This window comes from Dryas octopetala, chromosome 3, assembly GCF_963921425.1.
Source record: "Dryas octopetala chromosome 3, drDryOcto1.1, whole genome shotgun sequence".
Taxonomy (NCBI): domain Eukaryota; kingdom Viridiplantae; phylum Streptophyta; class Magnoliopsida; order Rosales; family Rosaceae; genus Dryas; species Dryas octopetala.
The window spans coordinates 9,284,342-9,311,928 of record NC_141368.1 but is presented as its reverse complement, the minus strand read 5'-3'; the positions used below and the strand labels follow the sequence as shown (position 1 = coordinate 9,311,928).

The window sequence follows — 27,587 nt, the reverse complement described above, 5'->3', positions numbered from 1 at the left end:
CAAGAAAGAGAACTTGGATGAATCTATATTTAGAAATACTAATTAGAGATTATTAAAAGTGTTTTTTTTAAATAAAAAACAAAAATACCCTAATTGGTTGGTCTATCTGCAAAAACACGGTAACTAGTTGATTTACTTTAATGAGTCGAGCGTTCGGCACCATCACCGAGCATTCGGTACAACCCACCGAGTGCTCGGCAAAATATCACTGTACGCTCTGAATTGCCACTGTCTAACAGTGACAATCACTGTTACTATGTGACAATAGTTATTTAAATTACAAAAACATCCTCTAAATTAAAAAAAACAACCCCTACGAGCGCTAAATGCCAAAAATACGAAATAAAACATAATGTGGACTTTATTTGTACAAAATAGATATATTCATCGTTCCAACTTTTTAGATAAGTTTGTTTATTATTAAGGGCTATGAAATGGACTTTAAAGTAATTTATTTTTAATAAAACCACATAGGTTCGTGTATGCACACTCATCTTATTATATTTTATGAACATTTTTGTTTCTCATGCTTAAAAGAAATTTACTTTAATATTCCAATAAGAAGGATCACCTATTTCACACATGCGTTAACTTTTTACAAAATAATGGGCGCAGTTAGATTTAGGCGCTGCATTGCAACAAATTATAAATTTAAATGGCAAGGTATCATGTGTCATCTACTATCTGCTTGGAGAAACCACTAAATTCTAGGGGTGTGCAAAAATCGGCTGGACCAAACTGCCAAAAACCAGTTTGGTTTGATTAATAAAAAGTCAAGAAGTCAAATCAATTCGAATCAAACCATTTTTATCGATTTAATAGTGGTTTGAAATTGAAATTTCTACAAATCTATAAAATTGAACCGGACGGTTCATTATATTTTTTAATTTTTTTATATGTGGCATATTATGATTGAGCTTTCATACATATTGTCATATTGATATTTGATATTATTGCATGTTTTATTCTTTTATAAGTATAAATTATGCATTTGAATGCTTTAGTAAAGTTATTTCAAATTTAATAATTAATTATTTAATTAGTGCTAATTAAATTTAAAGTTTTTGTTTAAAACTTAACCAAACTGATTATGAATAGTTTGATTTGATTTACAAACTATTTGTGTCAAACCAAACTGAACCAAATCGTTAAAGATTATTGATTTGATTTTCCGGTTTGATATCCAAACCGGACTGCGCCCACCCTGCTACATTCCAATGCCATGGCTGTGCTGTGCGACACAAGCCATTGCCACACCGATCACTGCCAGCTCATTGAACTACTATCTTTTAATTAAAATGAAAATAAAATTTATGAGGATGGAAAAAAGATAAACTTTAGAAACTATTTGGTTAAAGATAATGAGAGCAATCTAACATAATAAAATTTCTATTTTTTAAAGCCCACTTTACAAATTCTGGAAAATTCTACAATACTGATCCAGTATTGTATTGGATCTCATCAGTAACAATCACAAACATAACTTTAGCAACAAGAAAACCACAAACATAAAATTACTAACAAGTAACATGTGAAGGTGAAAGAGTGGTGAGTTAGCCATCCCTGAGCTCTATACAATGCAATGAAAAGGATCATACAACGGAAATTTCAGACTTTTTGCATGCGGACAAGTAACTTTCCATAACCACAGATGGAAACAAACTAATAAATATCATATCCCTCATTCGTTTTTCTCTCTCACTGGTAATTTTCGTCATCATCTTAAGACTCACTTGAGGCGCTTCCCCTGATAAAGGATCCACGGCGGTGACCGCCAACGATCACATCTTTAAGTCGAGATATGGGACCTAACATCCTTCCTGTTTTCTGTCAAGATGGTAAAATAATAATGTCAATGTATTAAATGGAAGGTTTAGGGGGGGAAATTGTGCAAATGTAGATAAAGCACAATATGCAATTCTACCCTCATATATGCAATAGAATGACCATACAATTACAGAAGTAGAAACTTGGAAGTTACACTTACAACTGGAGTTTCCTCTTTGTAGAAGCAAAAATCAATCATATAGAAAGGTTGGGGACGTATAAGCAAAAATATCACATGTACAAATCTTCCAAGAATGCAAATTTGTCTTAGATGCACACTATAATCAGAAATGAGCTGATGGGCTAAACTACAAGTCTACAAGTTACTTGTAAAATTATCACAACGTATAATGTGCCATACAGTTCGAAGGGTGGATGAAGAAGGTCCAAGACTCCCAAGTGTATGAAACTTAAAAACTTTAATTAAACCCATGATCTGATTCTCTACTCAACACCAATAAGAGAATTTGCAACCCTATGTATCATACCAAGAAGTAATTTTATAAATCTATGTACAGATTATTATGGTGAATTTTGAGAAAAGAGAGAGAGAGAAGGCAGACAATACACAATACTCAATCACATCAGCAAAGTCATGTATTAAACTCTTCAAAACACACATGACCCCAGAAAAACTCTTCAAACCACACAATTAGTTATAAAATGGAACGATATGTATGCTTACATATGACCTTTTAAGATGTAATATATTATTGAAGTTACACTTACAGAAAAATATTATTAAAAATTACAAACTAAGTCCTGGATGGGAGAAGCTGTGATTGGCCATCCAGTCAGCAAAAAGTTCTTCAAAAACACACTCTGTAATACTACCCCACAGATTTATTCAGCCAATTGTGTGTATTAAAAAGAGTTAAATCCATCACATAGTTTCTTAACCAACAAAGGCCACAGAAAAAGAAAAAATAAAAGGAAAAAAAACACAACAACAACAAACATGAGATGCATAAATTCCTTGACTAAAATACAAAAACAAGAATGAATCAAAACATACTTATAAGAGAAAAACATAGCAATCGACAAACCTGATCATTGACGCTAAACAGCCACTTTTGTTGTAGAGCCTGCCACCTTTCGTGCTGCCACCGCTGCCCAAGTAACACAAGCCCCATCACAGCTGCTGCTATGAAAATAGACCAATATGCATTTGCATCTTTTGCATGAGAATACAAGGAAGCAGCTCTTCTTTTCCACCAAGCTCCACATGGAAGATCAGAAACATTAAATTTATTATCTTTTGGTGACCTTGGGGATTGTGTGATGTCCCCAGACAAATCTGAACCTTGCTCTGAAGGTTCAATAGGTCCAGGAATGGCGGTGTTCTCACCATATGGAGTTGAACCACCAAGAACTGTTTCACCATCGAAACTATATTTAGCAGCACCATATATAGTCTGCTCTTTGTCAATCAAATTTAACCCTTCCAGGGTCGTGCCTGCTTCATACTCTGTACCACTTTTATCCTTATCACCTAAAAACTGTATCCCTGCAAACTCATCTGAAACATTCAACCCTTTAAAATTCAAATTTTCTTCCTCCTTTCCACTAGACTTACCCCCTTCTTCAATACCTATCTCAGCTACTACATCCTTATCCACATGTTGATTATTCTTTTCAACATGTTCTTTGTCAATTTTGCTGCTATCAGACTCCAAAGGCAAATTTTCATGCTGACTTGGTGGAAAAACAAAGTGACCAGACATGAACAAAGCATGAGAAGTTTCCGCTTCTCCATATGTATTGCTCTTTCCGTCATCGTTCAATTCAACTTCTTCCGGACCTGGAGCAGCAGCATATGCTGATGCGGTAAGAGATACAACTTCCCATCCATTCCCACGAGCAGTACTTTCCCCTCCCTCTTCGTTATCTGCCATCTTCAAGCACTTATAGTTCCCTATTTCACATTTACCGGACACAGATACACACACAAAAGTAAACAACCCAAAAAGCCCATCAGAATGCAGTAAAAAGAGATACAAATAAACTGCAATCCTGATTTTCTAGGTCACAACTCACAAGTGTTTATGTAAGCATTATTTTGAAGCAAAATCAATCTGAAGAAAGCAACTTTCTTTTGGATCACCAGTAATTAGTATATATAATGTTTTACACTACACTTAAAAGCATCATACATAGTTTCTTTTGGCCACTAAATATTATGAGGTTTTTTCCTACCTAAAATAAATTAAACTAAGCTTATACTTCACAGAACAAAGTTCTGATGTCCATTCAAAAACCTGAATACAGAGTATAAAATACATATAAATACAAACAAACATACAACAATTCATACCAAGAGAAAATTAATTCAGAATCAAGACTCGGTATATCAACAAACAACAAGCTTTCTAAAAAATCCTCAATAACCCAATCACATGTTCCACTTCAAAAACCAAACAATACAATTTGCATGTGAATTGCTAAATATAAAAAATATATATATAAAAAAAAAAAAGACCTCAAACAGTTGAAATCTAAAGCAAAAGCATCAACCAGTTCAATCAAACACGCAGAGATAATAGAGCGAGCAAAAAACTACAATCAACAGCTCAAAAATATCGGATTAATTTTCATACGAAGGACTACTCACCTTCAAGCTTAAGCGAATTAGATCTAGAGGAAGATCGTGGATCGAAACGACGACGTTCTCCGATGGGGGGTTGAAGTTGGAAATTGCCTTGGGAAGTGGACGAAGATGTGGATGGAGGGGATGGTTCATTTATATGAGAATTCTCGGGTACGAGAGGGAGATGAAGAAGGAAACCGGATGTACCGGTAAAGGCGAAAGCGGACGGGTCGGTTGACCGGCTGTAGTGGGTTGGATTCAGTTTTGTCAGGTAGTGGGGTCTGTGGGTGAGAGGTACGTATGTTTACCGGCAAAAGTAAAACAATGGGCTTGCTTGCGGTTGCGTGTGTGCGGAGCGAGGTACTTACTGTGTATAACCGTTCAACCCAACTTTCATTTGTGATTGACTCGTGCTAATGTGCTATTGCCAAATTTGCTCATTTTAACTTTGGATAAGGGGTCATTTACCATTAAGGACAAAGGAAAGCCTATACATTAAAAAAAATACATGATTATTATTGGCATATGATGCATATCAACTAGTTATTGGTTTTTCAATATTTTTTTACACAATATTGGAAATTCGAGCGTGCGTTCAATTTAGAACTTTTACAATTGAAGAAAATTAAAGTATCAAATCTAAAACTAATTGGCAATTGAATATGCTATTTGCTCCAACTCTTTGTTCCAACTATTTTTTTCACAATTTACACGGCATTTATATATTGGACTCTACAGTTTGGGCAATAAGAGTTTTCCATTGGCAATAGGATGAGAGGCCGACAATCCTTATAAACATTTATACTTTTTTAATGTGGCACGTGTGACGTTACTTAAACCAGACACATGAACAACTCATATTTGGTGATGTAGAGCATGTGTGGTCACTCAATCTAACACACATGGATGAACCTGACTTTGATATCATAAAGAAAATCATAACATCCAACCCAAAATCACACAATAGGAGTAAAGGCCCAATGTTATTATATGCAGCTATGCTTTTTTAATATGGGACAATACACTCCAATATGGAGAGAAATACAACTAAACATTGATTGTTGGTAGAAGTGTTTATTTCAAACGATTACGTTAAAATATTAATTATGTAAATAATTTAGAATTCTTTATTAATAAGCCATAATATATAACTTTTTTTAGTTATAAATTCAAACTTCTAATCTATTCATTTTTAAGCCACAACAAATATTTTTAAGCCACAATTCAAGAAGAATCAAGTATGGAACATTCAATACTATTTAAACTCAAGCATACCCAAGTTTTAGTTAAATTAATTTTTGAATTCTTTTGAGAGCTTAGGGTTTATAGTATAGTCTTTAGAAGTTAGGGCTAAAGCCCTAAAACCCTATATATGAAGTCATAAAACCTAAACTCTAAATGTTTAAACCTTAAAACAATACTACATCATTCAACAAAATGTAATTCTCAAAATTATAAAGTGTAACTCTACAATAGTTACATACCGCATCATAATAAAATAAAGTGTAACTCATTACATACTACATTATAACAAGATAAAGTGTAACTCTGTGAAAGTTATATATAGCGTTATGAAAAAAAATTATTTTTAAACTACTCATTATGGCTTAAAAATAAATAGATCTTTTACATAGGTTCTTAAGTGAAACTTACGATTTTTGTGGCTTTTTTCTAATTCACTTAATAATTTTTCATTCACATTACTTGTGGATTATTAATAAAAAATAATACACTAACACAAAATATTAATTCGCAAGTCCTAAATGACACCATGTTACACTATCTTTTTGTTGAGAAATTATTTTATATAATTGATATAATGTCATGTGCTATAATTAATTTATGTGTATAATATGAGTGGATGTTATTAATACTATATCCTACAAATATAAGCATGTCGTCCAATAATACCCTTATACGTTAGATAGGTTACATCACATGACGGTATATCGATTATACCTAATAATTTTTCCTTTTTGTTATAGTCAAAGTTTCATGGGCATCTTCAATTGAGGAAATTACAGATTTAGTCCACGATTTTTTTTAAGTTCTGTTTTGGTTCACTAACTGTTCTACTTGTTCAATAAAGTCTGTTTTCTGAAATTTAGCTCACATTTTACCCTATCGAATCTCACACAAATTCAGCAAATATATACTTTTTTTAAAGTTATGCATCTCCTTTTTACAACCATATAAAGATTATTCAAATTGAGTACCGAAAAAAAAAAAAGATAATTCAAATTAGAGTTTTAAAACTCAAGATAATTAACCATAAAATAGGGTACCCGAAACAGCCAATTTTTTTTTTAAAAAAAAAAATTCAGAGTTTTCAAACTTTACTCAACTTCAATTCTCTTCAATTTTAATACTCTAAATTAGTTCCTATGACTAAAAAATAATGAAATATAACTTATACTTTAATTATAATTGAAGAAAACACAACCCAAAGAATTTAAAATCATAAATCCCAAAACAAAAATTTTCAGACTAGACTTTTATTAACCAAGTAAAACAATTAATGTACCAAAACAAAACTTAAAAAAGATCGTAAACTAAAATTAAACTAAATATAAAATAAATTAACCAAATCTGTAATTCCTTCTCTTCAATTTATTGCTCACAACTTTATGGTCCAAAATGCAAGTGAATGATACCTTCCAAGTTTCATCATTGGTTATTTTATTATATTTTCTTTTGCTTCTCCCTTTTTTGTTGTAATCTTTACACCAAAAGAAAAAAGAAAAATTATATATATTGTAATGATGGTAGTGAAGATAAAGGAAGTGGGTTGTACACATTTGTCGAATTGTACTTGTAAAAGTATTGAAATAGACCAAACAATGAACATATGAGAGGGATAGATCCACCATACTCAAGTCTCAATCATTGTGATGCCAGTCACTGCTCCTCCAGTCTCCACGGCTCCACGTGATACCTCCATTTTTTTCTTTGTCGTTTTACATGCACAAGAATCTGTGATGCAGTCTATACAAACGGTATGTCGTTTGGGGCCAAAGTCTAGTGTTATGCTAGTTGGAGTACTCAAGCTAAATAAATGAATCAGACCAGATAAATATTTTTAGTCCATCAGACACACAATATGGTATAAGTACAAGCACATAAGAGCATCTTCGGTCCTTTTTCTATATTTTTCTCCATGTTCGTATGACTAATTATCTGGGCATAACGACAAGTCACATAAGGCTTAACATCATGTCGTTTGGGCCTAGGCCCAAAGAATAAGCCCCTCCTAAGCACCTGGGCTCCTAGCCCCTGACCTCTTAGGCTCCGGCCCCCTAGGCTCCGGCCTCCTAGGCCCTGATCTCCTAAGTTCCGACCTCATAGGCTCCGGCCTCCTAGGTTCCAGCCTCCCAAGCTCCAGCCTCCTAGGCCCCGACCCGTGTCAACTCATTTGAATCCACGAAACAGGTGACACGTGGCGCTCCTACAGTGCAAATCGTTACAAGAGACACGTGTTATCACCGGATTGGTTGACACTCTTCCAAAAGTACTATAAAAGAGGTACTTTCTTGTCACAAAAGAACATTCAATCAATACTATACTATTCACTCACTCTGCTCACAGATTCTCTGAACACTGACTTGAGCGTCGGAGGAGGTTCGGCCGGTACCACACCGGTGCCCTTCCCGCTTACTTTTGTGTACTTGCGCAGGGTGTTTTGGATATTATTCTTTCTCCACTATTCACCAGTAAGACCCAGCTACCTGTTCTTACCCCACTTCGACATGTCATTCACTCAATGGGAGGTCAACGGGTCCACGTGGTTTGACTCGACGTTGATTGCTTTACCATTTTTTAGCATCAACACTCCAATTTGAGGATAAATTAAGAAAATAAATTAGATTTAGAGAATGACTCTCCAATTAAAGTTGAAATTTTCCTTAAATCTTTTTTTTATTTGAGTTTCTAGTCTAAAATCTGACTATTGAAGATTTGAAGAGAATTTGAGTAGCCTTATTCATTCAACTTGATTTGGGATAAATTTTAGGAAAATCTCAAATTTAGAGAAATTTTAAAGAATGATTGGAGCTCTAGATTTAAGGAAGGATTGAAGATGCTCTAATATACCCAAACTAGTCTTGATCTTTTCAACATATCTTTTTGTTTTGTTTTTTTAATATAAACTTTTCAAAAAGAAAATTTAATGTTTTAAGCAAGAAAAAATAATAAATTACTCTCAAATTTTGTTTTTTAAAGATTTTTAACAACAAATCGAGCTAATTAAAAAAGTAAGTTACAGCCCAATCTGTCAGTGTACGTGCGCGTGGAGTCGAAAAAATACACTACCTAGTGCTTAGCAGGGTACCGAGGGCTTGGTAGCTTGCCGAGTGCTCGATAATGCATCTGCACATTTTTAGATTGCAAATGCATCTTTTTAGCTTACAAATTACATATTTTAGATTGTACATGCAGGTTTTAGATTGTAGATACAGCTTTCAAATGTAGGTTAGCGGTTGCGCAGATGCATCTGCCGAGCACTCAGTGGACAGTTTGAGTTTTTACTTAATTTTTTAGCCGATTGGGATTTAAATTTTTTTTCATTTTGAGTTTCTAATTAAAGTACAAAGACAAAAATGTTCACCTTTAATTATAGGGAAAAAAATGTAAAATAAGTTTCGAATCTTAAAAAATCAAAAAGTGAAAAAGCCTATGGGCCTGACCCGTTTAAGGCACAGCCCGTTTATACCCGGCCACTGCACTGTTCAATCCAATAGATGCTCCGCAAGTCCATTACTGTCGCCCAGTAAAAGTCCATCCACAATCTGCGGAGAATAAGCAACCAGTACTTAAGGACCTCCGTCAAACAAAGAAGGCAGAGAGAGAGAAACTAAGAGAGTCAGAGTAGAGACAGAGAGGAAATGGGCGATTTATACGCTTTGGATTTTGATGGAGTGTTGTGTGATAGCTGCGGAGAGAGCTCCCTCTCTGCTCTGAAGGTTGTGCTTGTGTTTGTATTGCTTCACAAGTTTGAAAACATTTACTTTAATTGTTTAATTTGGTTGAATGGTTATGTGTAGGCTGCTAAAGTCAGATGGCCAGCTCTATTCAACGGTGTGGATTCAACTTTGGAGAACTGGGTTGTTGATCAAATGCACAAAGTAAGTCCTCCATAATCTAATTCAATATAATCAATGTATGTGTCGTAGTGATTCACAGTCTGATTACATAGCATGCTAGACTGTCTTACAAAAATGAACTTGACCCATTTTTGAAAGACTAAGGAATAATGAATTATGGTGTGGCACTGTGGCAGGTGAGACCTGTGGTGGAAACTGGGTATGAGAACCTGCTGCTTGTGAGGTTACTGCTGGAAATGAGAATACCTTCTATAAGGAAGTCCTCAGTTGTAGAAGGGCTCACAGTGGAGGGGATATTGGAGAAGTGGTCAGAGCTGAAGCCTGTTATTATGGAAGAGTGGGGTGAGGAAAGGGATGCTCTTGTACATCTTTTTGGGAAGGTCAGGGATGAATGGATGGATGAGGACTTGACAACTTGGATTGGTGCAAATAGGTATCCAACTCTGACTTTTGGCAAAGGGACCATATTTGCATAACCTAAAATCTGCTTGATCAACAATCTAAATCAAATGACAATAGCATGTTAAGGTTGTTTGATTTCAAAGTCTTATTCTTGCTTAACATAATTCCAGTCTTATTCTTGGGAGGCCTCTACGCATAACTGAATGGGAGACCCTTTGCTTGCAGATTATATCCAGGTGTCCCTGATGCTTTAAAATTTGCAAGCTCAACCATATACATAGTCACCACAAAACAGGTGTGGCCCTTATACAGGCATCAGTTATGGCATTACAGTATGTTGTTTTCTGGGTTTTGTTTTTTTCCTCAAAAGAGAAGAAAAAAAGAAAAGAAAGAGGGAAAGATCATTCTTCACAATTCCAAGTCGACTTTGAAAGGTTGAGATTGCTGAAAATTTTCAGTTAGCTCTGTTGTATTGTAGGGGTTTACGGTTTTCCTTCTTGTAGAGTACAGTTTTGCACTAGGTCATTGTACACCACCTTGTTTCCTATTCTTCTTTTACCTATTGCAGAGCCGATTTGCTGATGCTTTACTGCGAGAACTTGCAGGAGTTACACTACCACCTGAAAGAATATATGGTCTTGGAACGGGGTTAGTATATTAACTTATGCTTGTCCGTGTTTTGTATTTTTGCACTTATGCCTGTGGTTTGCTTTGCATAGTGTGGAACCTTACTCACTTATGTGTGTGTATAAATTACTCTTATACAAAGCTTTGCATTCCTCTTCCAGTCCCAAGGTAGAAGTATTGAAGCAACTTCAAAAGAAGCCAGAACATCAGGGGCTGAAACTGCAGTAAGATACTATTTTGCTGAATATTTAGCATAGTATAACATATCCTAATATGATGATCTTGATTCTTGACTCCAATAGTGGTTGTTTTGACATACTTCTGCACTTCTGGCTAAAAAAAGAAGGCATACTTCTTCACTTCTGTGCTGAACATCCCGCTGCATATTACTCTAACCTAGTTTATCTGAATGAGATCAATAATGTTCACCATTGACCAGCTTTGTGGAAGATAGACTGGCAACCCTAAAGAATGTTATCAAAGAACCTGAATTGGATGGTTGGAATTTGTATCTTGGTAAAGTTGCTCCCTTTCTATTTTCTCCTCTGAACCTAGTCAAACATTGGCTCTTTTAACTTGTGTATTATCATTTCTGTTTGTGCTGTGGTACTCATTGGCTTTGGTTGCTAATTTGGGTTTCATCGGATCAGGTGATTGGGGTTACAATACACAAAAAGAGAGAGAGGAAGCAGCTAGAATTCCCAGGATTCAGATTCTTGAGCTTTCCGACTTCAGTAAGAAGTTGAAGTAGCTTCTGTTCATACTATTCTTGTTCCCTTTTCAGCTGTGACTTGTGAATGTATTAATTCATCTAATCTGCAAATGACAATATCTTTGTTCTCATCCTTGTAGATGTAGAATGTTAAAGTCAGAAATCTTTATGTATTTCCTTTAATTAAAACTGTTGAAAAGGGCAATTGGAATCCTTGCAAATAAAGGTGCTGAGTATTATTGAAGTTGCTTGTGGATTTTGATTTCAATCAGTAGTCAAGTGGTTGGTAGTCTTAAATTAAAAGTGGTGGCTCTTCTCTTGTGATCTTAATCTGAATTGAAATAGAATTTAGAATATATGCCAAGCCATCCATTTACAGGCCTACCTGAATATCGTCATCATATGATATTCATTTTAGCCTTAGAAAATTATTGTACACTAAACTTCTGCCAGTGGTGAGAAAATGGTAAATAGATGGCCTACCAGTTCTTTTGTGCATTTTGCTGGTTCCATTAAAAATAAAATTAATAAAAACAGAACTGCAATAAATACGTCTGTCTACAACTGCCAGTTCCAATATCAGTCGATTCATTGGCAACCTAAAATTCACTTGAATGGTAGTACTAGTCTTGTACTAAACAAACCAGGTACACATGAATAGAGGATGTGGAGATTGCTATGAAGTTACAAAAGGGGTCATTGTATAGCATGTCAGAAATCGACTAGTATAACTATAATTCCTCTTTCATATGCCTATCGCTCTCTGTGGGACTATCATTCTCCGCTCTATTTTTCTCATTTTTGAGCTTCTCAATAACTTCCTCTAAAGGAGGATCTCCGGGTCTTCGAAAAACTTGATCACCGATCTTTATCTCGTAGGCCTCTGGTTGGTTCAACACAAACTCCTTCAACTGGAGAATAGAGGGAGAAATAAGATCATAAGAACAAAGGAAAGAAGCTCATGATCTGTAATAATCAGCTCATCAATTCAAAATAGTATGCTATTGGTTCTAAACAAACCCCAACAAACAATAGTAGCTAAATAAATAAATAAAAAGGAGTTAAGTTCTAAACTCCTTTTTATAATGATCTAATCTTCTTGGAAAACAAAAGAAGCATAGATCATTTGTTGGTGTAAATTGGCATTCACCACTGGGGGCTCTAGTGGAACCGGCAAGCTATGATTAAGACTTTAAAGTTCAAACCTTTTGCTTTGTTTTTTGTAACAAAAGTACTCTTAAAAACTGCTAAACATCCAAAATCGATGAGCAATTTCTTCAGCAGGACAAGGAATTTAATGCTTTTTGATCTGGAGGATAAAAACCGAGGGTGGGTGGGAAAGCTTACCTCTGTCGTGTCTTTGCCTCTTTCCATGGTGAACATGATTGTGCTTAGATCAACTGCCATGAACCTTGCCCCAATAGCTCCGGTTCTCAGAACTTTAGTCCATTTCATAGCAATCTCAGTCACCATATCCTGGTGAGGGAAAGAAACCCTTATAAAATTTACCATTCATTTGAAGCCATATCAAAAGCCATCTTTACACAATAAACGATCAAAAGTGGCAATATAACAAAGTCATTTCTATTACCTAGACTAGAAAGCCATTGCATCAGCTTCAGTTTATGCTTATAGCATCACCATACAAAGATCAGTTAAAAACAGACCAAAACAGGATCTAAAAACATAAAGATATAACAAGTGTCTTTCCAATCCACACAAAAATTTTAGTAGTGAATTTTGGGCAGCCCGAAGTTTTCAAAATTATTACTTATCAGTATGTTTTCACACATTGATCCCAAAGGTTAGAAATAGTATACTTGCACAAAAATCATTCTTCTGGTTTTGTTGGCGGGTACACATAAAACATTCAAAACCTCAAGACATATAAGGCTATAATCATTGCCACCATTTTCATTCTTAACCAAATTCAGAATTACTTGACAAAAGTCCCCATCCAGATCCAACAAAGCAACTTTCAATTAACTTGTCAATACTCTTCCAATTCAATAATGTCCATTTGATCCAAATTCATGCTCAACTACTCTAAAATTAACAAATTGAGGTTCCCACGTATGAATTGTTCGAACACTTTCACTTAAACATACAAAATTGAAGAAAAAACAGAAACAGAGACAAAACCCAGAAAAACCCAATAACATACAAGAGCAAAAACATAGACCCAATTCACATTCCAGCTGAAAACCACTAAAAAACGAAAGGGAAGAGCAAATTTGGATTACCCGAGTCCGTTTGACTCCCACCCGGAGCTTGATGAATCCGAAAGCCGGCCCGGAATGCCGGTTCATCATCTCCGCCTGGATCTCCGACAACTCCATTTTCGACAAATCGTTCGGTGGCGGATCAAATTCCGGTGTAGACTTCTTGCCCCAGTGCTTCCAAGTGTCGTCCTCTTCGTCGTCGACGACGTCGTCGAGGTCGTCCGTGATGTGGACTCTCCGCTTTCCGCCCTCGGCGAATCGGACACATCCGCCATTTGGGGAAAAGATGAGGGGTAGAATGAGGAAAAGGAGAGTGGCGAAGAGAAAGGGAAATGGTGGTGTGGGGGTTGGCATGGTTTGTGTGAAGATTTGGGAGGGGGTTTGGAGAGTGTCGGGGAAGAGTAGTTGGGGTATATATATAGGTTTTCAATGCAGTAGAGCCTCTTTAAAATGTAGAGGCCAAAAAAGAAAGTGGTAAGATGCGCACTTGGGTGCACGATAGAGTGAGGCATGTGGTAATACTGTAATATGAGCACTTGGGTGCACGATAGAGTGAGCATTGTTTGAGCTAAGGTTGGAATCGGTTCGGTTACTGAACTAAACGGCCAGTGCCAACAATCAAAACTGACTCAAACGGAATGGCAAAAAAAGATCGATGTTGAACCGACTCTGGATGATTACCGACTTTTTGGATTCAGTTGGGCTCGGTTAAACGTCGATGACGGTTCGGTTCGGTTTGATTCGGCATTTTGGTGTTTTGATTGGGGTGGTTTCCAAGCCGTTTCTAACGTCAACATTGGCGATTCGCATCGATTATACCACTGAAATTGACATTCAACAAATAACGACCGAACTGATCGGTTTGGATCAATATGGTTGTCAATTTTTTTTGGAATTGTCAGGAAAAAACCCACCCCTAGTTTGAGCAACCATAAACACTTAGTTTGATATTACTGTGAGAAAAAATTGCTCTGAAATAAAACAGCTGTGAAGTAAAGCAGTTCAGTGTTAGGTAAACTATATTTTTAAAAGTGCTGTAAATGCAAAAAACAATATCAAAGTGTTTAGTAAATTTTAATATAAAACTACTGTGGCGATTTATAATTACTAAAATAGATATGATGCTAAAAGTGTTTTTGACTTATTTGTTTGGTAAAAAACAGGCTTTTTACTTGTTTATAATTTTATGTCTACAAATTTATATTAACATTAAAATTGCTAAAAACAAAATAATTAAATAAGTATGCATATAATTTTTGTAGGTATATTATAATTTTAATAGTACAAATAAAATACCTTGGATATATTGGGCAACAAAAAATTTTAATTAATGGGCCCAACAACTTTCATTCAATGCAGTTTTGAAAAATAGGTGCATAGCTGTTTTTCAAAATTGTAGTTAGTGACCTAGAATAGTGAGGCACTACAGTTTTTGGTTTTTTACCAAACACTAAAATTGTTATCACTTGTGAGTGATCTAAAATTGTCATTCATAATAACTTTTGGGTGTCCAACAACAAACTCAAACGGTCACTTAATGAGAGATCAAATATAACAAGTTAATGTGTTATCAATCTAAAGAGATTACATACTCAGCATGTTTGGTATTGCTTGTAACTTTGACAAAAAGAAAAAAAAAACATATTTCTATGTGGTGTGAGACAAAGCTACTATGAAATAAAGCAACTAATTGTTTCGTAAATTGTGAATTTAAATATGTTGTGAAAGTAAAATTAGTCAGTAAAAAGCAACATAAAATCTTACAAAAAAAAAAAAAAAAACAAACATCAAAAGTGTTTGGTAAATTGTGTTTTAAAACACCCCCCACCTACTTATCTAGATCCCCCAAAAACAATTTATTTTGAAAAAAAAAAGACACTTCTAAATTAATAACCAAACACCTACCTCATCAAAACTTAATTTTAAAGCAGTTTTTTTCTACCTCATCTTAACCCCAAAGTGACCATCAATGATTATCCATTGTCACTTATTGTTCAAATTTATTCCTTAGCAGAACATTTTTTGTAAATATTCTTAAAATGAGTATGGTTCATGGCTAAAAAAAAAAAGTGAGTAACGTTCTCGTAAATATTACACTCAATAAGAGCATCTTCAACCATTCTTTAAATCTCCCCCCCCCCCCCAAATTTAAATGTGGGAAAAAATGACATAAATTACAACTCCAATCATTCTTTAAAGTTTCCCCAAATTTGAGATTTTTCTAAAAATTTTCTCAAATCCAATTGAATAAATGAAGTTCTCCAAACCTTCGACAGTTAAATTTTATATGATTTAGTGAAATTTCAACTTTAGCATTAAAGAAAATATAAGAAAAGGGCCGAAGATGCTTTAGTGAATCTAGTATAATGAGTAAATTGTTACTAAATGGTCAATTACAAATTCAATTTCACTATATGCTGTCTTGGTTGCTCAAGATTTGTCCATCACCTGAAATTTTTTGCCTTCAAATTCTCAAGTAGAAAAAAGTGTTAATTACACAATTTTATTAATGAAAAGAAAATGATTAGACTCAAACTGGGCTGTTCAGTGACTTCAGTCATCCTTTAAAATGTTAATGAGAAAATGAAGGGGCCTGTAAGCTCATGGAAGCCCAACTCAATATCTCTGATCAGTCCACCTACACCAAGGCAAACAATTTAACTCTTGCTTAGAAGTTAGAAGTGTTTTTTTTTTTTTTTTGTAATTAACTCTTGCTTAGAAGTTAGAGCCATCATCTTTTAACTTTTTGTTTTTTGATCAACAGCAACATTTAACTTATATATATCTTCTCCTGAATTTCCTTGCATATACCTTCTCCTTTGTTTAAGTATATAACAAACTTTTTTTTCTTGTGTAATCCGTAGTTGTATGTTAATTTATTTCAAATTTAATTATAGTCACCTCTTGGATTCTTGGTCACTGTAATCCTCTTGACTAGAATTGATGGGCCTAATATTTATAATTTTTCTAGGGTCAGAAATCCCGAGGTTATGCTTAGAATAATGATAGCTTAATGACCAAGCCAGCCAGCCTCCACTTTCAACAATGACAAATTAATAATTCTCTCTCTCCAAAAAAAAAAAAAAAAATGACAATGACAATCGTAAAAATAATGTACTATATGTACTAAGGAACACTACTACTCCCATAGTCCCATTCTCGCATGCAATAGAAACTTGTTAAGTCAATAACTTCATAAAAAAAATAATAATAATAATTGGATCTTGCAATAGAAATTTCTTAGGTCATCATCATGTCAGCAGATAACATTATCATAAGATATTCTCTTGAATTAAAAAGAATAGGGGACACACCCCTTTGACTCTTTGAGGTTATTAATAAAAATAAAATAAATAATCATTTATGATGTAATGTATATACATTTTAGTGTTTTGCTTGTTGTAAATAATTGAGCCCCAAAGTGCACCAACTTAGGAATCTATAAAATATTGCCACATTATTTGAGACACAAATTTGGAATCGTTACAAGTACTCTTATGGAGTATGGCTACTTGACCATATGTATGGTACAAACACCTACAGTTAAAGCGCTATGTCTAACTTTAAAAATTATACACTTTACTTGAAATAAGCACACATGACACATGTCAGTATATCATTAGAGATCGTACCATATACGTGACACAAATGCCCTACTAAAGAATCTCTTATACTCTGATTCATATTCTATAAAATAAAATTTATAACATACACTATAATCCCTAATCAAATCCCTCATTTTAAATACTTTCATTTAAATAAATGATGAAATAAGTAAATAATAAAAAGGGGAAATTACCAATTTAGTCCATTTATTTGTTCTAAAGTCTCATCTTGGTCCACGATTTTTTTTTTTGGCCAACTTAATCCACTAACTGTTTGACGTTTGCCAACATAGTCCATTCCGTCAAAATTTCAATAACGGCCGTCAAATTTAGGGGCAAAATGGTGAATTCATATCCTTAAATGTACTATTGGTCCACTTACTTTCACGTTTTTCCCAAGTTGGTCCACTTTCTTTTCGACATTTACCTACTTGGTCCATTCTATCAATTTTGTTATAAATTCTGTTAAAATGAAGGACAAAATTGTCTTTTCATATTTAATAAATTTGTAATTCTATTTCTAATTTTAAAAATATTAGAACTAAAAAAAAAAAAACCCAATAATTAAATTTAAAAAACAAAAAACAAAGAAAAAAAACCCATCGTAAATCCCCGGCCAAACCCACAAACCCCAGCCACCCATCTTCCTTCCCTAAACCTCATTTTCTCATCTCCAATGGCGGAAGTAGAAGCTCCTAGTGTCATCGCCCGAGGCTCCAATGGCAGAGGCAGAGGCAGATCGAGATGGGGTGAAGTCGACGATTGGCAAAAAGGGCATATCGAAAATGGATTTGGCTGCAAATGAAGAAGACGAAGCTGGATTTGCACATTCAGAGAGAGGGGAAAATAGAGAGAAAGCGAGAGAAAAAAAATATAGGAGAGGGGGAAGAGGGGGTCACTGGCTAGGTGTGGTGGTAGGGCCGGGCAGAAGGTCAGTGAGAGGGAGGAAAGGGTGGAGGGTGGTGGGTGGGTGAGTTGCCGATGGTGGATAGAGGGTTGTGGGTGGTGGGTATGGGCTGGGCATAGGTTGGAGAGGGGAGGTGATGGTGGGTTTGATTTTTTCTGTTTTTTTTTTCCTATATATTCTTTTTTTCCAATTTTTTTTTTGTTTTCTGCAGGTGAGGGTGGAGATGGTGGGGAGGGAGGAAGGGCTACGGGTTGTGGGTGGAACCTAGGCTTCTTGTTCTTCTTTTATTTTTGTTTTTTTTTTTAAAATTATTTTTATAGTTGGGCATGAGTGAAGATCATGGGAAGTTGTAGAATAAGAAAGAAGGTGAAAAAAAAAAGTAATGGCTATGGGTGTGATCAAGGAAGAAGAAGATCGAAGAAGAATTAGGGAAAAGAAATGGCTATGGGTGTGATCAAACAACAAGAAGAATTTGGGTTTATTGCAAATGGATTTTGGGTTTATGCAACTTTTGTTTACTGCAATTAAATGGACTTTGGGTTTACTGCATAAATTTGGATTTTGTGTGTGAATTAAAGAAGAAAAAGAAGAACAAGAAGAAGAAAGAAAAAGAACAAGAAATTAAAAAGAAAAAAAATTTGTGGGGGCTGTTATTTTTCTTTGTTGATCGATCTAAGGGTATGGATGTTTTTTCTTTGTTTTTTATTTTTTAAATCTAATTATTGGTTTTTTTTTAGTTCTAATATTTTTAAAATTAGAAATAGAATTAAAAATTTATTGAATATGAAAAGACAATTTTGTCCTTCATTTTAACAGAATTTATAACAAAATTGATAGAATGGACTAAGTAGGTAAATGTCGAAAAAAAAGTGGACCAACTTGGGAAAAACGTGAAAGTAAGTGGACCAATGGTACATTTAAGGATATAAATTCACCATTTTGCCCCTAAATTTGACGGCTGTTATTGAAATTTTGACGGAATGAACTATGTTGGCAAACGTCAAACAGTTAGTGGATTAAGTTGGCCAAAAAAAAAATTTGTGGACCAAGATGAGACTTTAGAACAAATAAATGGACTAAATTGGTAATTTCCTCTAATAAAAATGATGAATGATAACAAGAGAACAAGAGAACAAAAAAAAAGAAGTTAACCCATTAAATTTGCTTGGTCAAGGGAACTATTGAGTATTTAAGTCTATTATACAGAACATATACACAACACACAAAAGAGCATCTCAAGACAAACACACATCACACACAACATAACGCATCTTAAAGCAAACAATGATATAATTTACAAGCATTAACCTCGAGGAAAAGAGGGCTAAAGAGGAAGAAGACAAATGCATTCACATTTTCACATAAACATACGATATTTCCAGTAATTTGGTATTTGTTGTATTCTTCTTCACTTTGGGACAGATTCAAATTCGAGTTCTCCTTTCTCAAATTAGAGAAAAAAGAAAGGCTAATTGCTCCTCTATTGTCTTGGAGCCAATTGCAATTACTTGAATGGAGAAGAACTTGCCTGCCCCCGTGTTAGGGGGACAGGTGGTGTCACAAGAGAGAAAAAAAAACAGAGAGAGAGAGAGAAAGAGAGAAAGAGGAGAGAGATAGAGAGAGAAGGATGCCAGCTGGTGAAACAGGGGGTGCAGGCAAGTTTTAATCTACTTGAATGTCCTAGCTGGGAGCCATTTATGGCTTCTCAAACCTCCCAAGGGTGCACCACGTGTCCTACTTTGGTGCATTTTCACCATCCTCATGTTTACTTCAAGAATCAAGACAAAAGCAACTTGTGCTTTCTCATTGAATTAAAAAAAAAAAAAAAAAAAGTAGAGAAAAGGAACGTCTAGAATCTGATTGGACCATTCGCTCCACCAATGGCTAATAAGAATCAACGATTATAATTTATAACCAAACACCTTAGCGTACTAATTTAAAATTAAAATTAATAAAGGATCCACACGACCAAAAAAAAAAGTATTGAACGATTGTTTTTGGCCTTTTCTTTTTGTTTACTTTTAAGATTTGAATTTTAGAACTGCCGATCATCCATCTAACCAAATGTCACAATGAATAAAATACAAAAATAAAAGCAAATATAATGCTAAGTGATGACATAATGATAAGAGACCGAGTCCACCACACTGAGTCACTAACCTTGACTATATGGATACTGAGATCCCCAACAGCCGCCCATGACCCCATGTGACCACATTCCTTATTTCCTATACACATCACTTTTGCCAAAAGCTGACCAAATCTCAACTACATGCAAATTCTATACCTCAAGATTTATTATGTATTAAGTCATACGAGTTTCTGTTAAGAGATTTATTAAATAAATTTATATAAGAAAGTGTTCGTCTATTTATTTTGTTATAGTTAAATGTCATAATCATTTTTTTTTAAATATTTATAACGGAGACATTAAAACTTAAAAGTAATAAAACAATAACAAATAGGTCTCACAAGGGATTTCTGGATAAACTTATTTAAAAACTTGCCTAATTAAAGGTCTCTACAAAATTACAAATACAAGACACTGTCTCTGTTGCAAACAGGGACACATTCAATTATTCAAAGGCAAAGAACTATACCATACTAGTCTATGGTGTACCCTTACACATGCTAGCATTTCCCCAAATACAATACAAATATTACATGCAAATTGCACATATAATAAGGTACCATATTATGTAGGTCAAGTTAGTGATTCAATGTACCATAATAAGGTACCATATTATAGGTCAAGTTAGTAATCAACTAATCATAATAAGATACCATATTCTAAGTTAAATTAGTAATTCAATGTCTTTCACTCTTTTTTATTAAATTTATTAGTGATTTGATAATAGGAAATAATTTACCAAAAACAAAAAGTGCCACATTAAATCTTTACCACATATTTGCGTGTGCATGCTCTTCTTCCTACACATGGTTCCAAAAACTGAAAAACCTTATAAAAAGGGGTCTCACACTCACAGAAGCACACACCCATTACGCAGTTTTGTCTTAATTTGACTCAAATCATCCACCATACAAGTGGCTGCACAGAGTCACAGACACACTGTTAACGCACGCAGCCGCCCATAACCTCCATTAATGGCGGCCTTGAGGAGCCTTCTGATGAAGAAAAGATCCACTCTTTGCAACAATTATATTGAAGCTATGAGCATCAAGAGATTGTTCTCCACTTCCCAACCCATCATTGATTCTCCTTCTTTTGCTCAGAGGCTCAGAAACCTCCCCAAAGATCTTCCTGGAACCAACATCAAAACCCAAGTCTCCCAAGTAAATCTCTCTCTCTCTCTCTCTCTCACAATTTTCATTCTTAGTAGACTGGAATTCTAATTTTCAAATGGGTTTCTTCTTCTGATTCTTTGCCTCTAAATTTACCTTCTTTAGCTTCGTAGGTTATAGTTTTCTCATTCTAATTTCTTCTGGATTAACCATTTGTATTCTTTTTTTTTTTAATTTATTTTTCCATTTCTGGGTTGTGTTTCTGCTTGCGGACTGACCGGTATGCTGTCCGTTTTATTTTCTGCCCACTCACTTCGTGCCACGTGTAGTGGCACTGTTATGTCGTTCTGGGTATTCATTCTGTCATCTGTTACACATTGAAGCAATGGCTGAGATCAAACACTAGTAGCCATGAGATTATGAGCCTACGATTCAGAAACAGAAAGTGTAGTTTCACTCACAATATGTCACATGGTCTCTTATCCACAATCCTTTACAGCTTCCATAGTTAGTAAATACATTTACATAATTTTTGGCCAAAATTTTCACCTTATCTCTAAAAAAAATAAATTGAAAAATATCCATACATATTTTATCAATAATGCTAATTGTCCAACGTTTGTATTCCACTTTATGTGTTATTACTTTATTGGAAGGGTATTTTTTTTTTTTTAGGTTTTATTTTTTTTTTTTAGTATCCAATATATGAATGCTATGTAAGGTGGTATAAAATTGTGGTATAAAAATATAGTAAGTGTAGCATTACTGATATTTTATACCTATTTTTCCATGTCTTATATATTATTACCAACTATGGTTTACACAAGTGGTCACTTGTGAGTTTTATTGTATTGATCTTAATTATGAACCCTTTTATTTTATCACTAGTGTTAAGGAGATTAATTTAACTATACATCTTTGTAACTGATTTGGGTTTGATTAATTGGAAAAGGGTGTTGAATATCTTTGGAACTTTATTCATGAATATATATAAGCCATTTAGGCACTATAATATTAAGGGAAAATTACAGTTTAGTCATTTTAACATTTCCTATTTGGAAAAAAACCTTATAACTTTTTTTTTTCCAAATAAAGCCTTTTTTTTTTCTAAATAAAGTCCTTTGTTCATTGCATTGTCAAAGAAATATATCATTATTTTTTAATTTTTTGAGGGTGTAGGGTACGGGTTAACCTCATACCTTTCTAGGGTATAGAATGAGGTTCCACCCAAAATCTCAGAATTAAAACCTAATATAAAGCCGACAAACCAGGGGTTAACAAAAAAGTAAAAATGCACTGCGGAACAATCGAAAATGGCCACAGACCGCTCGGTGCCTGGTATGTGTGAAAAAAATAGAAAATAATATATCATTATTGTGTAACATGAAATGGTTACAATATTATTGGACTTTAATTAGAATTTTAAAAGCCATAAGGCTTTATTCAATATATTATAAAACTAAAAGACCTAAATGGAAGTCTCCCTAATATTAATCAGTGAAAATCAAATCAAAGAAGAAGTGTGCTGTCCTAGGATTTTATTCTGAGCAACCTTTTCCCAGTTACATATCACTAAATCGGGTGTGGCTTTTGAACTGATAAAACCCTTTTGCCATATTTCAGCTTATTGGTAGAACTCCCATTGTGTATCTTAACAAAGTCACTGAAGGCTGTGGAGCTTATATAGCTGTCAAGCAAGAGATGTTTCAACCCACTGCTAGCATCAAAGACAGGTATATTAATTTTTAAGTTACTCCACCACCATTAGAATTCTTAATGCATAATGTCATTTTAGATTCTTAGTTTAGTATGCATCAACCAACTGATAAAGTCATACAGATTAAATGGAAAAGTTATTTGTGTGATTTTGGTACAGATCGGCATTGGCAATGTTCAATGATGCAGAAAAGAAAGGCTTATTAACTCCTGGCGAGGTTAGTCTAAGGAGTTCTGTTTGATATCTTTTTGCCAATTAATCAGATATGCTTGTCTTTAAACTTCTACACTATAGCTTCATCAGGTTTCCCTAACTACTATGTAAATGCATTTAGACAACTCTGATAGAGCCAACATCAGGAAATATGGGAATCAGCATGGCTTTTATTGCAGCAATGAAGGGGTACAAAATGGTTCTAACTATGCCGTCTTACACAAGCTTGGAGAGAAGGGTGTGCATGAGAGCCTTTGGAGCTGATTTGATTCTCACTGATCCAACCAAGGGCATGGGAGGAACTGTTAAGAAGGCCTATGACCTTTTGGAATCCACACCAAATGCTCTTATGCTCCAACAATTCTCAAATCCGGCCAACACTCAGGTACCGAATTTAATTGATATTTTTACTGACTTAGATTCATTTGTCTCAAGTTCTATTAAATTTGCTTATTCTACTTGCTTAGACTTAACTTGATATTAGGCTTTATGTGCTCATAAAATGGATGGTGGATTGAATATATGACTGACCTCAAAATTGTAAAAAAAACAGGTGCATTTTGAAACTACAGGCCCTGAGATATGGGAGGATACTAATGGACAAGTTGACATCTTTGTAATGGGAATTGGAAGTGGAGGCACCGTCTCTGGGGTTGGACAGTATCTCAAATCTAAAAATCCTGATTGTAAGGTAACAATCTTTAAGTTATCAATATATTTATGCATTTAATGTGTCATTTATTTTCTATTTACTTTCCTAGTGATGTTCAATCTCTTGATATCATGGTAGATCTATGGAGTGGAGCCTGCAGAAAGTAATATATTAAATGGTGGTAAACCAGGTATAATATTGCTTAATGCCTTTTCTTAGTGGGTTTTCTTGTTTCATATTCTTCTTTCCTAAATGCTTTGCTTAGTTGCAACTGTGACAGGAATATTTCATTAGGTGGTTGCGAAATTTCAATTTTATCATTACCTTCCTAGTGATATCTTGAAGACTTATCATTTCCATCATTGTAGTTTGGAAGTTTATCTATCCTCTGCAAGATCCATTGTCCTGTTAGATTTATAAGGTTTGCCATGATAATAGGTCCCCATCAAATCACTGGCAATGGGGTTGGATTCAAACCAGATATACTGGACATGGATGTAATGGAAAGAGTTCTTGAGGTGAGTACCAAATATGATGTTTTTTTATGAGAAATAGAACTCACTGAAAAAGGATAGAAGAATATAGTGTTTATTTCTGGAGTTTTGATTTTTAGATTTTACTTGATTGTCATTTTGAAAGTTATGTTCAACTTATTTTCTAGGTTAGTAGTGAAGATGCAGTAAATATGGCAAGGCAATTGGCACTGAAAGAGGGACTTATGGTAATTATTCAATGACTAAAAATGTCATAGATTTCACAAATCATATTTAAGTGAGTTATTTTGAGCTTCCGTTCGACTCCTCGACATTCTTTTTTTCACTTATGTCATCCTTCCGATTCATACAGGTCGGAATATCATCTGGAGCCAACACGGTGGCAGCTCTCGAGCTTGCTAAAAAGCCAGAAAACAAAGGCAAACTTATTGTGGTAAGAGCGATTTATCCTGCACATTGGATCAAGTTATTAATATATCCTGCTAATTTTTTAAGGGACAGGTTGATTACTAAAATAAATTGTAAGGCTTAACCATTTTCTGTTGTCATGATCATGATCCTTTTGTTCAGTATGTACATTTTTGCATGAGATGTGTGAATCGCGAAACATCTCAAGTCTTCATAACTTTTTGCTTATTTGTTTGATTTTTAGACCATTCATGCAAGTTTCGGGGAGCGATACTTGTCATCTGTCCTATTTCAAGAGCTGAGGAATGAAGCTGAGAACATGCAACCAGTCTCAGTTGACTAATACCATAGAAGTATTCCGAAGCTCCCTGTGTCAATTGTGAAATCACTTATATCAATGTACTTGTTGATTTCTGTTGCAGTAATTTAAGGTCAAATGCATTGTTATAAGATTTTATGCACAGAGCATTGCTTGCAATAAAGCTCGTTTGTCTCAAAAAAGGCGTATGATTGGGGCATTTTCCTTTTATAATTCTTGTGAAACTTGTCATACTTATGTTATTTCAACTCATCTTGATTCTGCAGAGCATATATACACACAGATGCTACATAAAACCCCACCATTCTTCCCAGATAACCTTGCACTGAAAATTTTCTTATGGGGTAATATGTTCAAGGAAATCAAACACTTGGAAGGGAAAAATGACAAAAAAGACTATGAACACCCTAACTGTGCAATTGTTCAAGGATATTATGTACTGAAAAGTGAAAACCGCCTTGCAGCCATGCTAATGCCATGTTGGTAGGAGGGAAAGGGGAAAAGAAAAAAAAAATGAGGGAAAGAGAGTTTGTCATATGTCTCTTCTGCATGATTTGTCCTACTAGTCCTTCCATTTTTCCATCGTTCTTATCAAACAGAGTAAGTTAATACATCCTTTCTGCCTCTCTGCAAATGCCTCAGGGCATACAGGAAGTCCTGCAGTGCACCCCGCACATAACCATCTACATAGAATTGTCTACTTAAAATTGATATCCAATTGTTGTTATAAGATAGAAAGTATGTTGTCGTCTTCTTCGGAGTAAAAACTTACTGAAAGTTTCCTATGTTTGCAATGAACTGCCATATTTACCTTACCAAAGTCTCTGCTCTGCTTGGACTGTATAACATTATTTCAATGTCAATCAGCCAATACGAGCCATGTTTTGCAACTGGAGGTTAAATCTAAAGGTGGCAGCTACCCCCCCCATAAGGCCATAACCAGAATATAGTCTCAGATCTTTGTAAACTTTATGCCACTTTAACTTTTAAACAGAAACCAAGCATATCAATATTCCAGGCATTACAGATACCACGTGTTATCAATACTACAGTCAAGACATAGAGTAATCTCTGAAGCTCAAATGGAACCTAACCATAATGAAATTGCTATAAAATGCTTAGACGATGAAACCAATATAAAGCTACACACATGCACAATTGCACATTAGAAATTTCATTTTTAATTAAGGTTTTGTGCGTTCGATGACAATACACATCATATTATAATTTTAAAAAATATGAGTATTATTGGTATAAATTGAAAATGATTCACACATGTACTTAACCCCGACCTTAGCTCAGTTGGTAGAGCGGAGGACTGTAGTTGCGTAAAAGCGGGTATCCTTAGGTCGCTGGTTCGAATCCGGCAGGTCGGATATTTTTGTTTTCAAATTTACACTTTTTAAACACCCACCACTCCCTTCACTCCTTTTGTTTTCCAAATAGCTTACGACATCGTTTTATGACCCGTTCTCTAAAAGCGGGACGCACAGCAAAGTAGCTGCAAACTGAACAAGCTTGTGGTGAAGTTTCATATTTGAAGCATTGGTTCAAGCTTAGTCTTGCATGGGCATTGCAAATGCAAAGTAAAGGAATAAGTGGGCACCAAAATTTCATTATTTTTTTTTGTTTGTGGGGACTAATTTTAGTAGTAGACTTTATATTTACAGTTAGAGTTCAACTTTCACATTCTTTTTTATCTTAAGTAAAAAAGAAAAGAATATTTAGATAAAAAATAATATTTCTCCTGGTTTTGTATGGCTCCTCAAGTGCATTTGTTAATAAGGTAAAGTATGAATGTATTTTGGTGGAGCTAAGCGAATAAGGTCGGTACACATACAATCGTACAATTAATGAAAATCTTTACCAACAAAATGGAAAGGAAAATTTAAATAAAACCCCCTCCTTTCCTCAAAATTTACAAGCATAGTCCCATTATTAATGGCTCCTAAGCTTTAGTTAAATCTTAAATGATGTAAGCACAAAATAAAATAAAATAAAATAGCACAATTAATGCTTGAGTGCAAAAGAAGGAAACTTGTTTAGATGAGATTTGGCCATGAATGCACATAGCTAGCTAGAAGCTATAACAAAAGTTCATGTGTTACAAAGCTACACTATATTGGTATTTGGTAGAATACAAAAGTTGGTGAGAGTATAGTTTAATTGGTAACAATATTTATTCTTTGAAGAAAAAGTGAGAAACAAATCTCCCATAAAGCAAAAGGTTATAGGAAAGATATACCATACATAGAAACTCATATAGAGAGTTGATTGGCTAAGCCTATTTTACTTTTTTCTTTATTGAATTGGAGGTATGTTGGGTTTGTCAAATTGAATATAGCTATGTTTTTACACATTCAAATACAATTTCATGCAGTTGGCCAAAAAAAAAAACAATTTTATGCAGCACCTAAAGTACTAATGATGTGAAAGGTATCACAGTAGTCTCATTTAAATAAAAATATATTCTTCCCAATATATATATATATATATATATTAGCAGTAATCTTACGGTAAAATTTTAGAAAAATGATTCAAACTTAGGTGTTG

At 34.5% G+C, this 27,587-nt stretch overlaps 4 protein-coding genes and 1 non-coding gene across 5 annotated transcripts; 3 read left to right on the top strand and 2 right to left on the bottom strand.

Moving 5' to 3' along the window:
• Nucleotides 1-1,415: 1,415 nt before the first annotated feature.
• On the bottom strand, nt 1,416-4,575 carry ATI1 (mesoderm induction early response protein). Its single transcript, XM_086236530.1, has 3 exons — nt 4,439-4,575; nt 2,874-3,742; nt 1,416-1,827 (listed from the first exon to the last, which is right to left on the bottom strand). The coding sequence occupies exons 2-3, from the start codon at nt 3,720-3,722 to the stop codon at nt 1,723-1,725; spliced, it is 954 nt and encodes a 317-aa protein (XP_086092656.1). The 5' UTR covers nt 3,723-3,742; nt 4,439-4,575; the 3' UTR covers nt 1,416-1,722.
• Nucleotides 4,576-9,221: 4,646 nt separating this feature from the next.
• On the top strand, nt 9,222-11,498 carry LOC147290584 (ribosomal RNA small subunit methyltransferase G). The gene is made up of 8 exons (XM_086236565.1): nt 9,222-9,372; nt 9,454-9,534; nt 9,690-9,946; nt 10,141-10,210; nt 10,484-10,563; nt 10,704-10,766; nt 10,982-11,058; nt 11,193-11,498. The coding sequence occupies exons 1-8, from the start codon at nt 9,295-9,297 to the stop codon at nt 11,291-11,293; spliced, it is 807 nt and encodes a 268-aa protein (XP_086092691.1). The 5' UTR covers nt 9,222-9,294; the 3' UTR covers nt 11,294-11,498.
• Nucleotides 11,499-11,778: 280 nt separating this feature from the next.
• LOC147290583 (LDL receptor wingless signaling/trafficking chaperone) lies at nt 11,779-13,883 on the bottom strand. Its single transcript, XM_086237867.1, has 3 exons — nt 13,498-13,883; nt 12,602-12,730; nt 11,779-12,165 (listed from the first exon to the last, which is right to left on the bottom strand). Exons 1-3 carry the CDS (start codon nt 13,828-13,830, stop codon nt 11,986-11,988), a joined length of 642 nt encoding a protein of 213 aa, XP_086093993.1. The 5' UTR covers nt 13,831-13,883; the 3' UTR covers nt 11,779-11,985.
• Nucleotides 13,884-20,960: 7,077 nt separating this feature from the next.
• On the top strand, nt 20,961-25,247 carry CYSC1 (cysteine synthase C1). Its single transcript, XM_086238860.1, has 10 exons — nt 20,961-21,282; nt 22,855-22,964; nt 23,108-23,165; nt 23,283-23,546; nt 23,715-23,852; nt 23,952-24,003; nt 24,252-24,331; nt 24,475-24,534; nt 24,660-24,740; nt 24,960-25,247. The coding sequence occupies exons 1-10, from the start codon at nt 21,094-21,096 to the stop codon at nt 25,056-25,058; spliced, it is 1,131 nt and encodes a 376-aa protein (XP_086094986.1). The 5' UTR covers nt 20,961-21,093; the 3' UTR covers nt 25,059-25,247.
• Nucleotides 25,248-26,321: 1,074 nt separating this feature from the next.
• TRNAY-GUA (transfer RNA tyrosine (anticodon GUA)) lies at nt 26,322-26,410 on the top strand. Its single transcript is given in 2 exon segments — nt 26,322-26,358; nt 26,375-26,410. It is a non-coding gene; the product is annotated as a tRNA-Tyr (tRNA).
• Nucleotides 26,411-27,587: the final 1,177 nt, after the last annotated feature.

Excerpts from the sequence above, each read along its gene's own strand:
- CYSC1 (XM_086238860.1), top strand. The coding sequence starts at position 21,094 with ATGGCGGCCTTGAGGAGCCTTCTGATGAAGAAAAGATCCACTCTTTGC. Across the intron at positions 23,853-23,951 it reads CTAAAAATCCTGATTGTAAG|ATCTATGGAGTGGAGCCTGC; the intron begins GTAACAATCTTT and ends ATATCATGGTAG. Across the intron at positions 24,535-24,659 it reads CACTGAAAGAGGGACTTATG|GTCGGAATATCATCTGGAGC; the intron begins GTAATTATTCAA and ends CGATTCATACAG.
- LOC147290584 (XM_086236565.1), top strand. The coding sequence starts at position 9,295 with ATGGGCGATTTATACGCTTTGGATTTTGATGGAGTGTTGTGTGATAGC. Across the intron at positions 9,535-9,689 it reads TTGTTGATCAAATGCACAAA|GTGAGACCTGTGGTGGAAAC; the intron begins GTAAGTCCTCCA and ends GCACTGTGGCAG. Across the intron at positions 10,211-10,483 it reads ACATAGTCACCACAAAACAG|AGCCGATTTGCTGATGCTTT; the intron begins GTGTGGCCCTTA and ends TACCTATTGCAG.
- LOC147290583 (XM_086237867.1), bottom strand. The coding sequence starts at position 13,830 with ATGCCAACCCCCACACCACCATTTCCCTTTCTCTTCGCCACTCTCCTT. Across the intron at positions 12,731-13,497 it reads TGGGAGTCAAACGGACTCGG|GATATGGTGACTGAGATTGC; the intron begins GTAATCCAAATT and ends TTCCCTCACCAG. Across the intron at positions 12,166-12,601 it reads GAGGCAAAGACACGACAGAG|TTGAAGGAGTTTGTGTTGAA; the intron begins GTAAGCTTTCCC and ends TCTATTCTCCAG.
- ATI1 (XM_086236530.1), bottom strand. The coding sequence starts at position 3,722 with ATGGCAGATAACGAAGAGGGAGGGGAAAGTACTGCTCGTGGGAATGGA. Across the intron at positions 1,828-2,873 it reads TGTTTAGCGTCAATGATCAG|AAAACAGGAAGGATGTTAGG; the intron begins GTTTGTCGATTG and ends CCATCTTGACAG.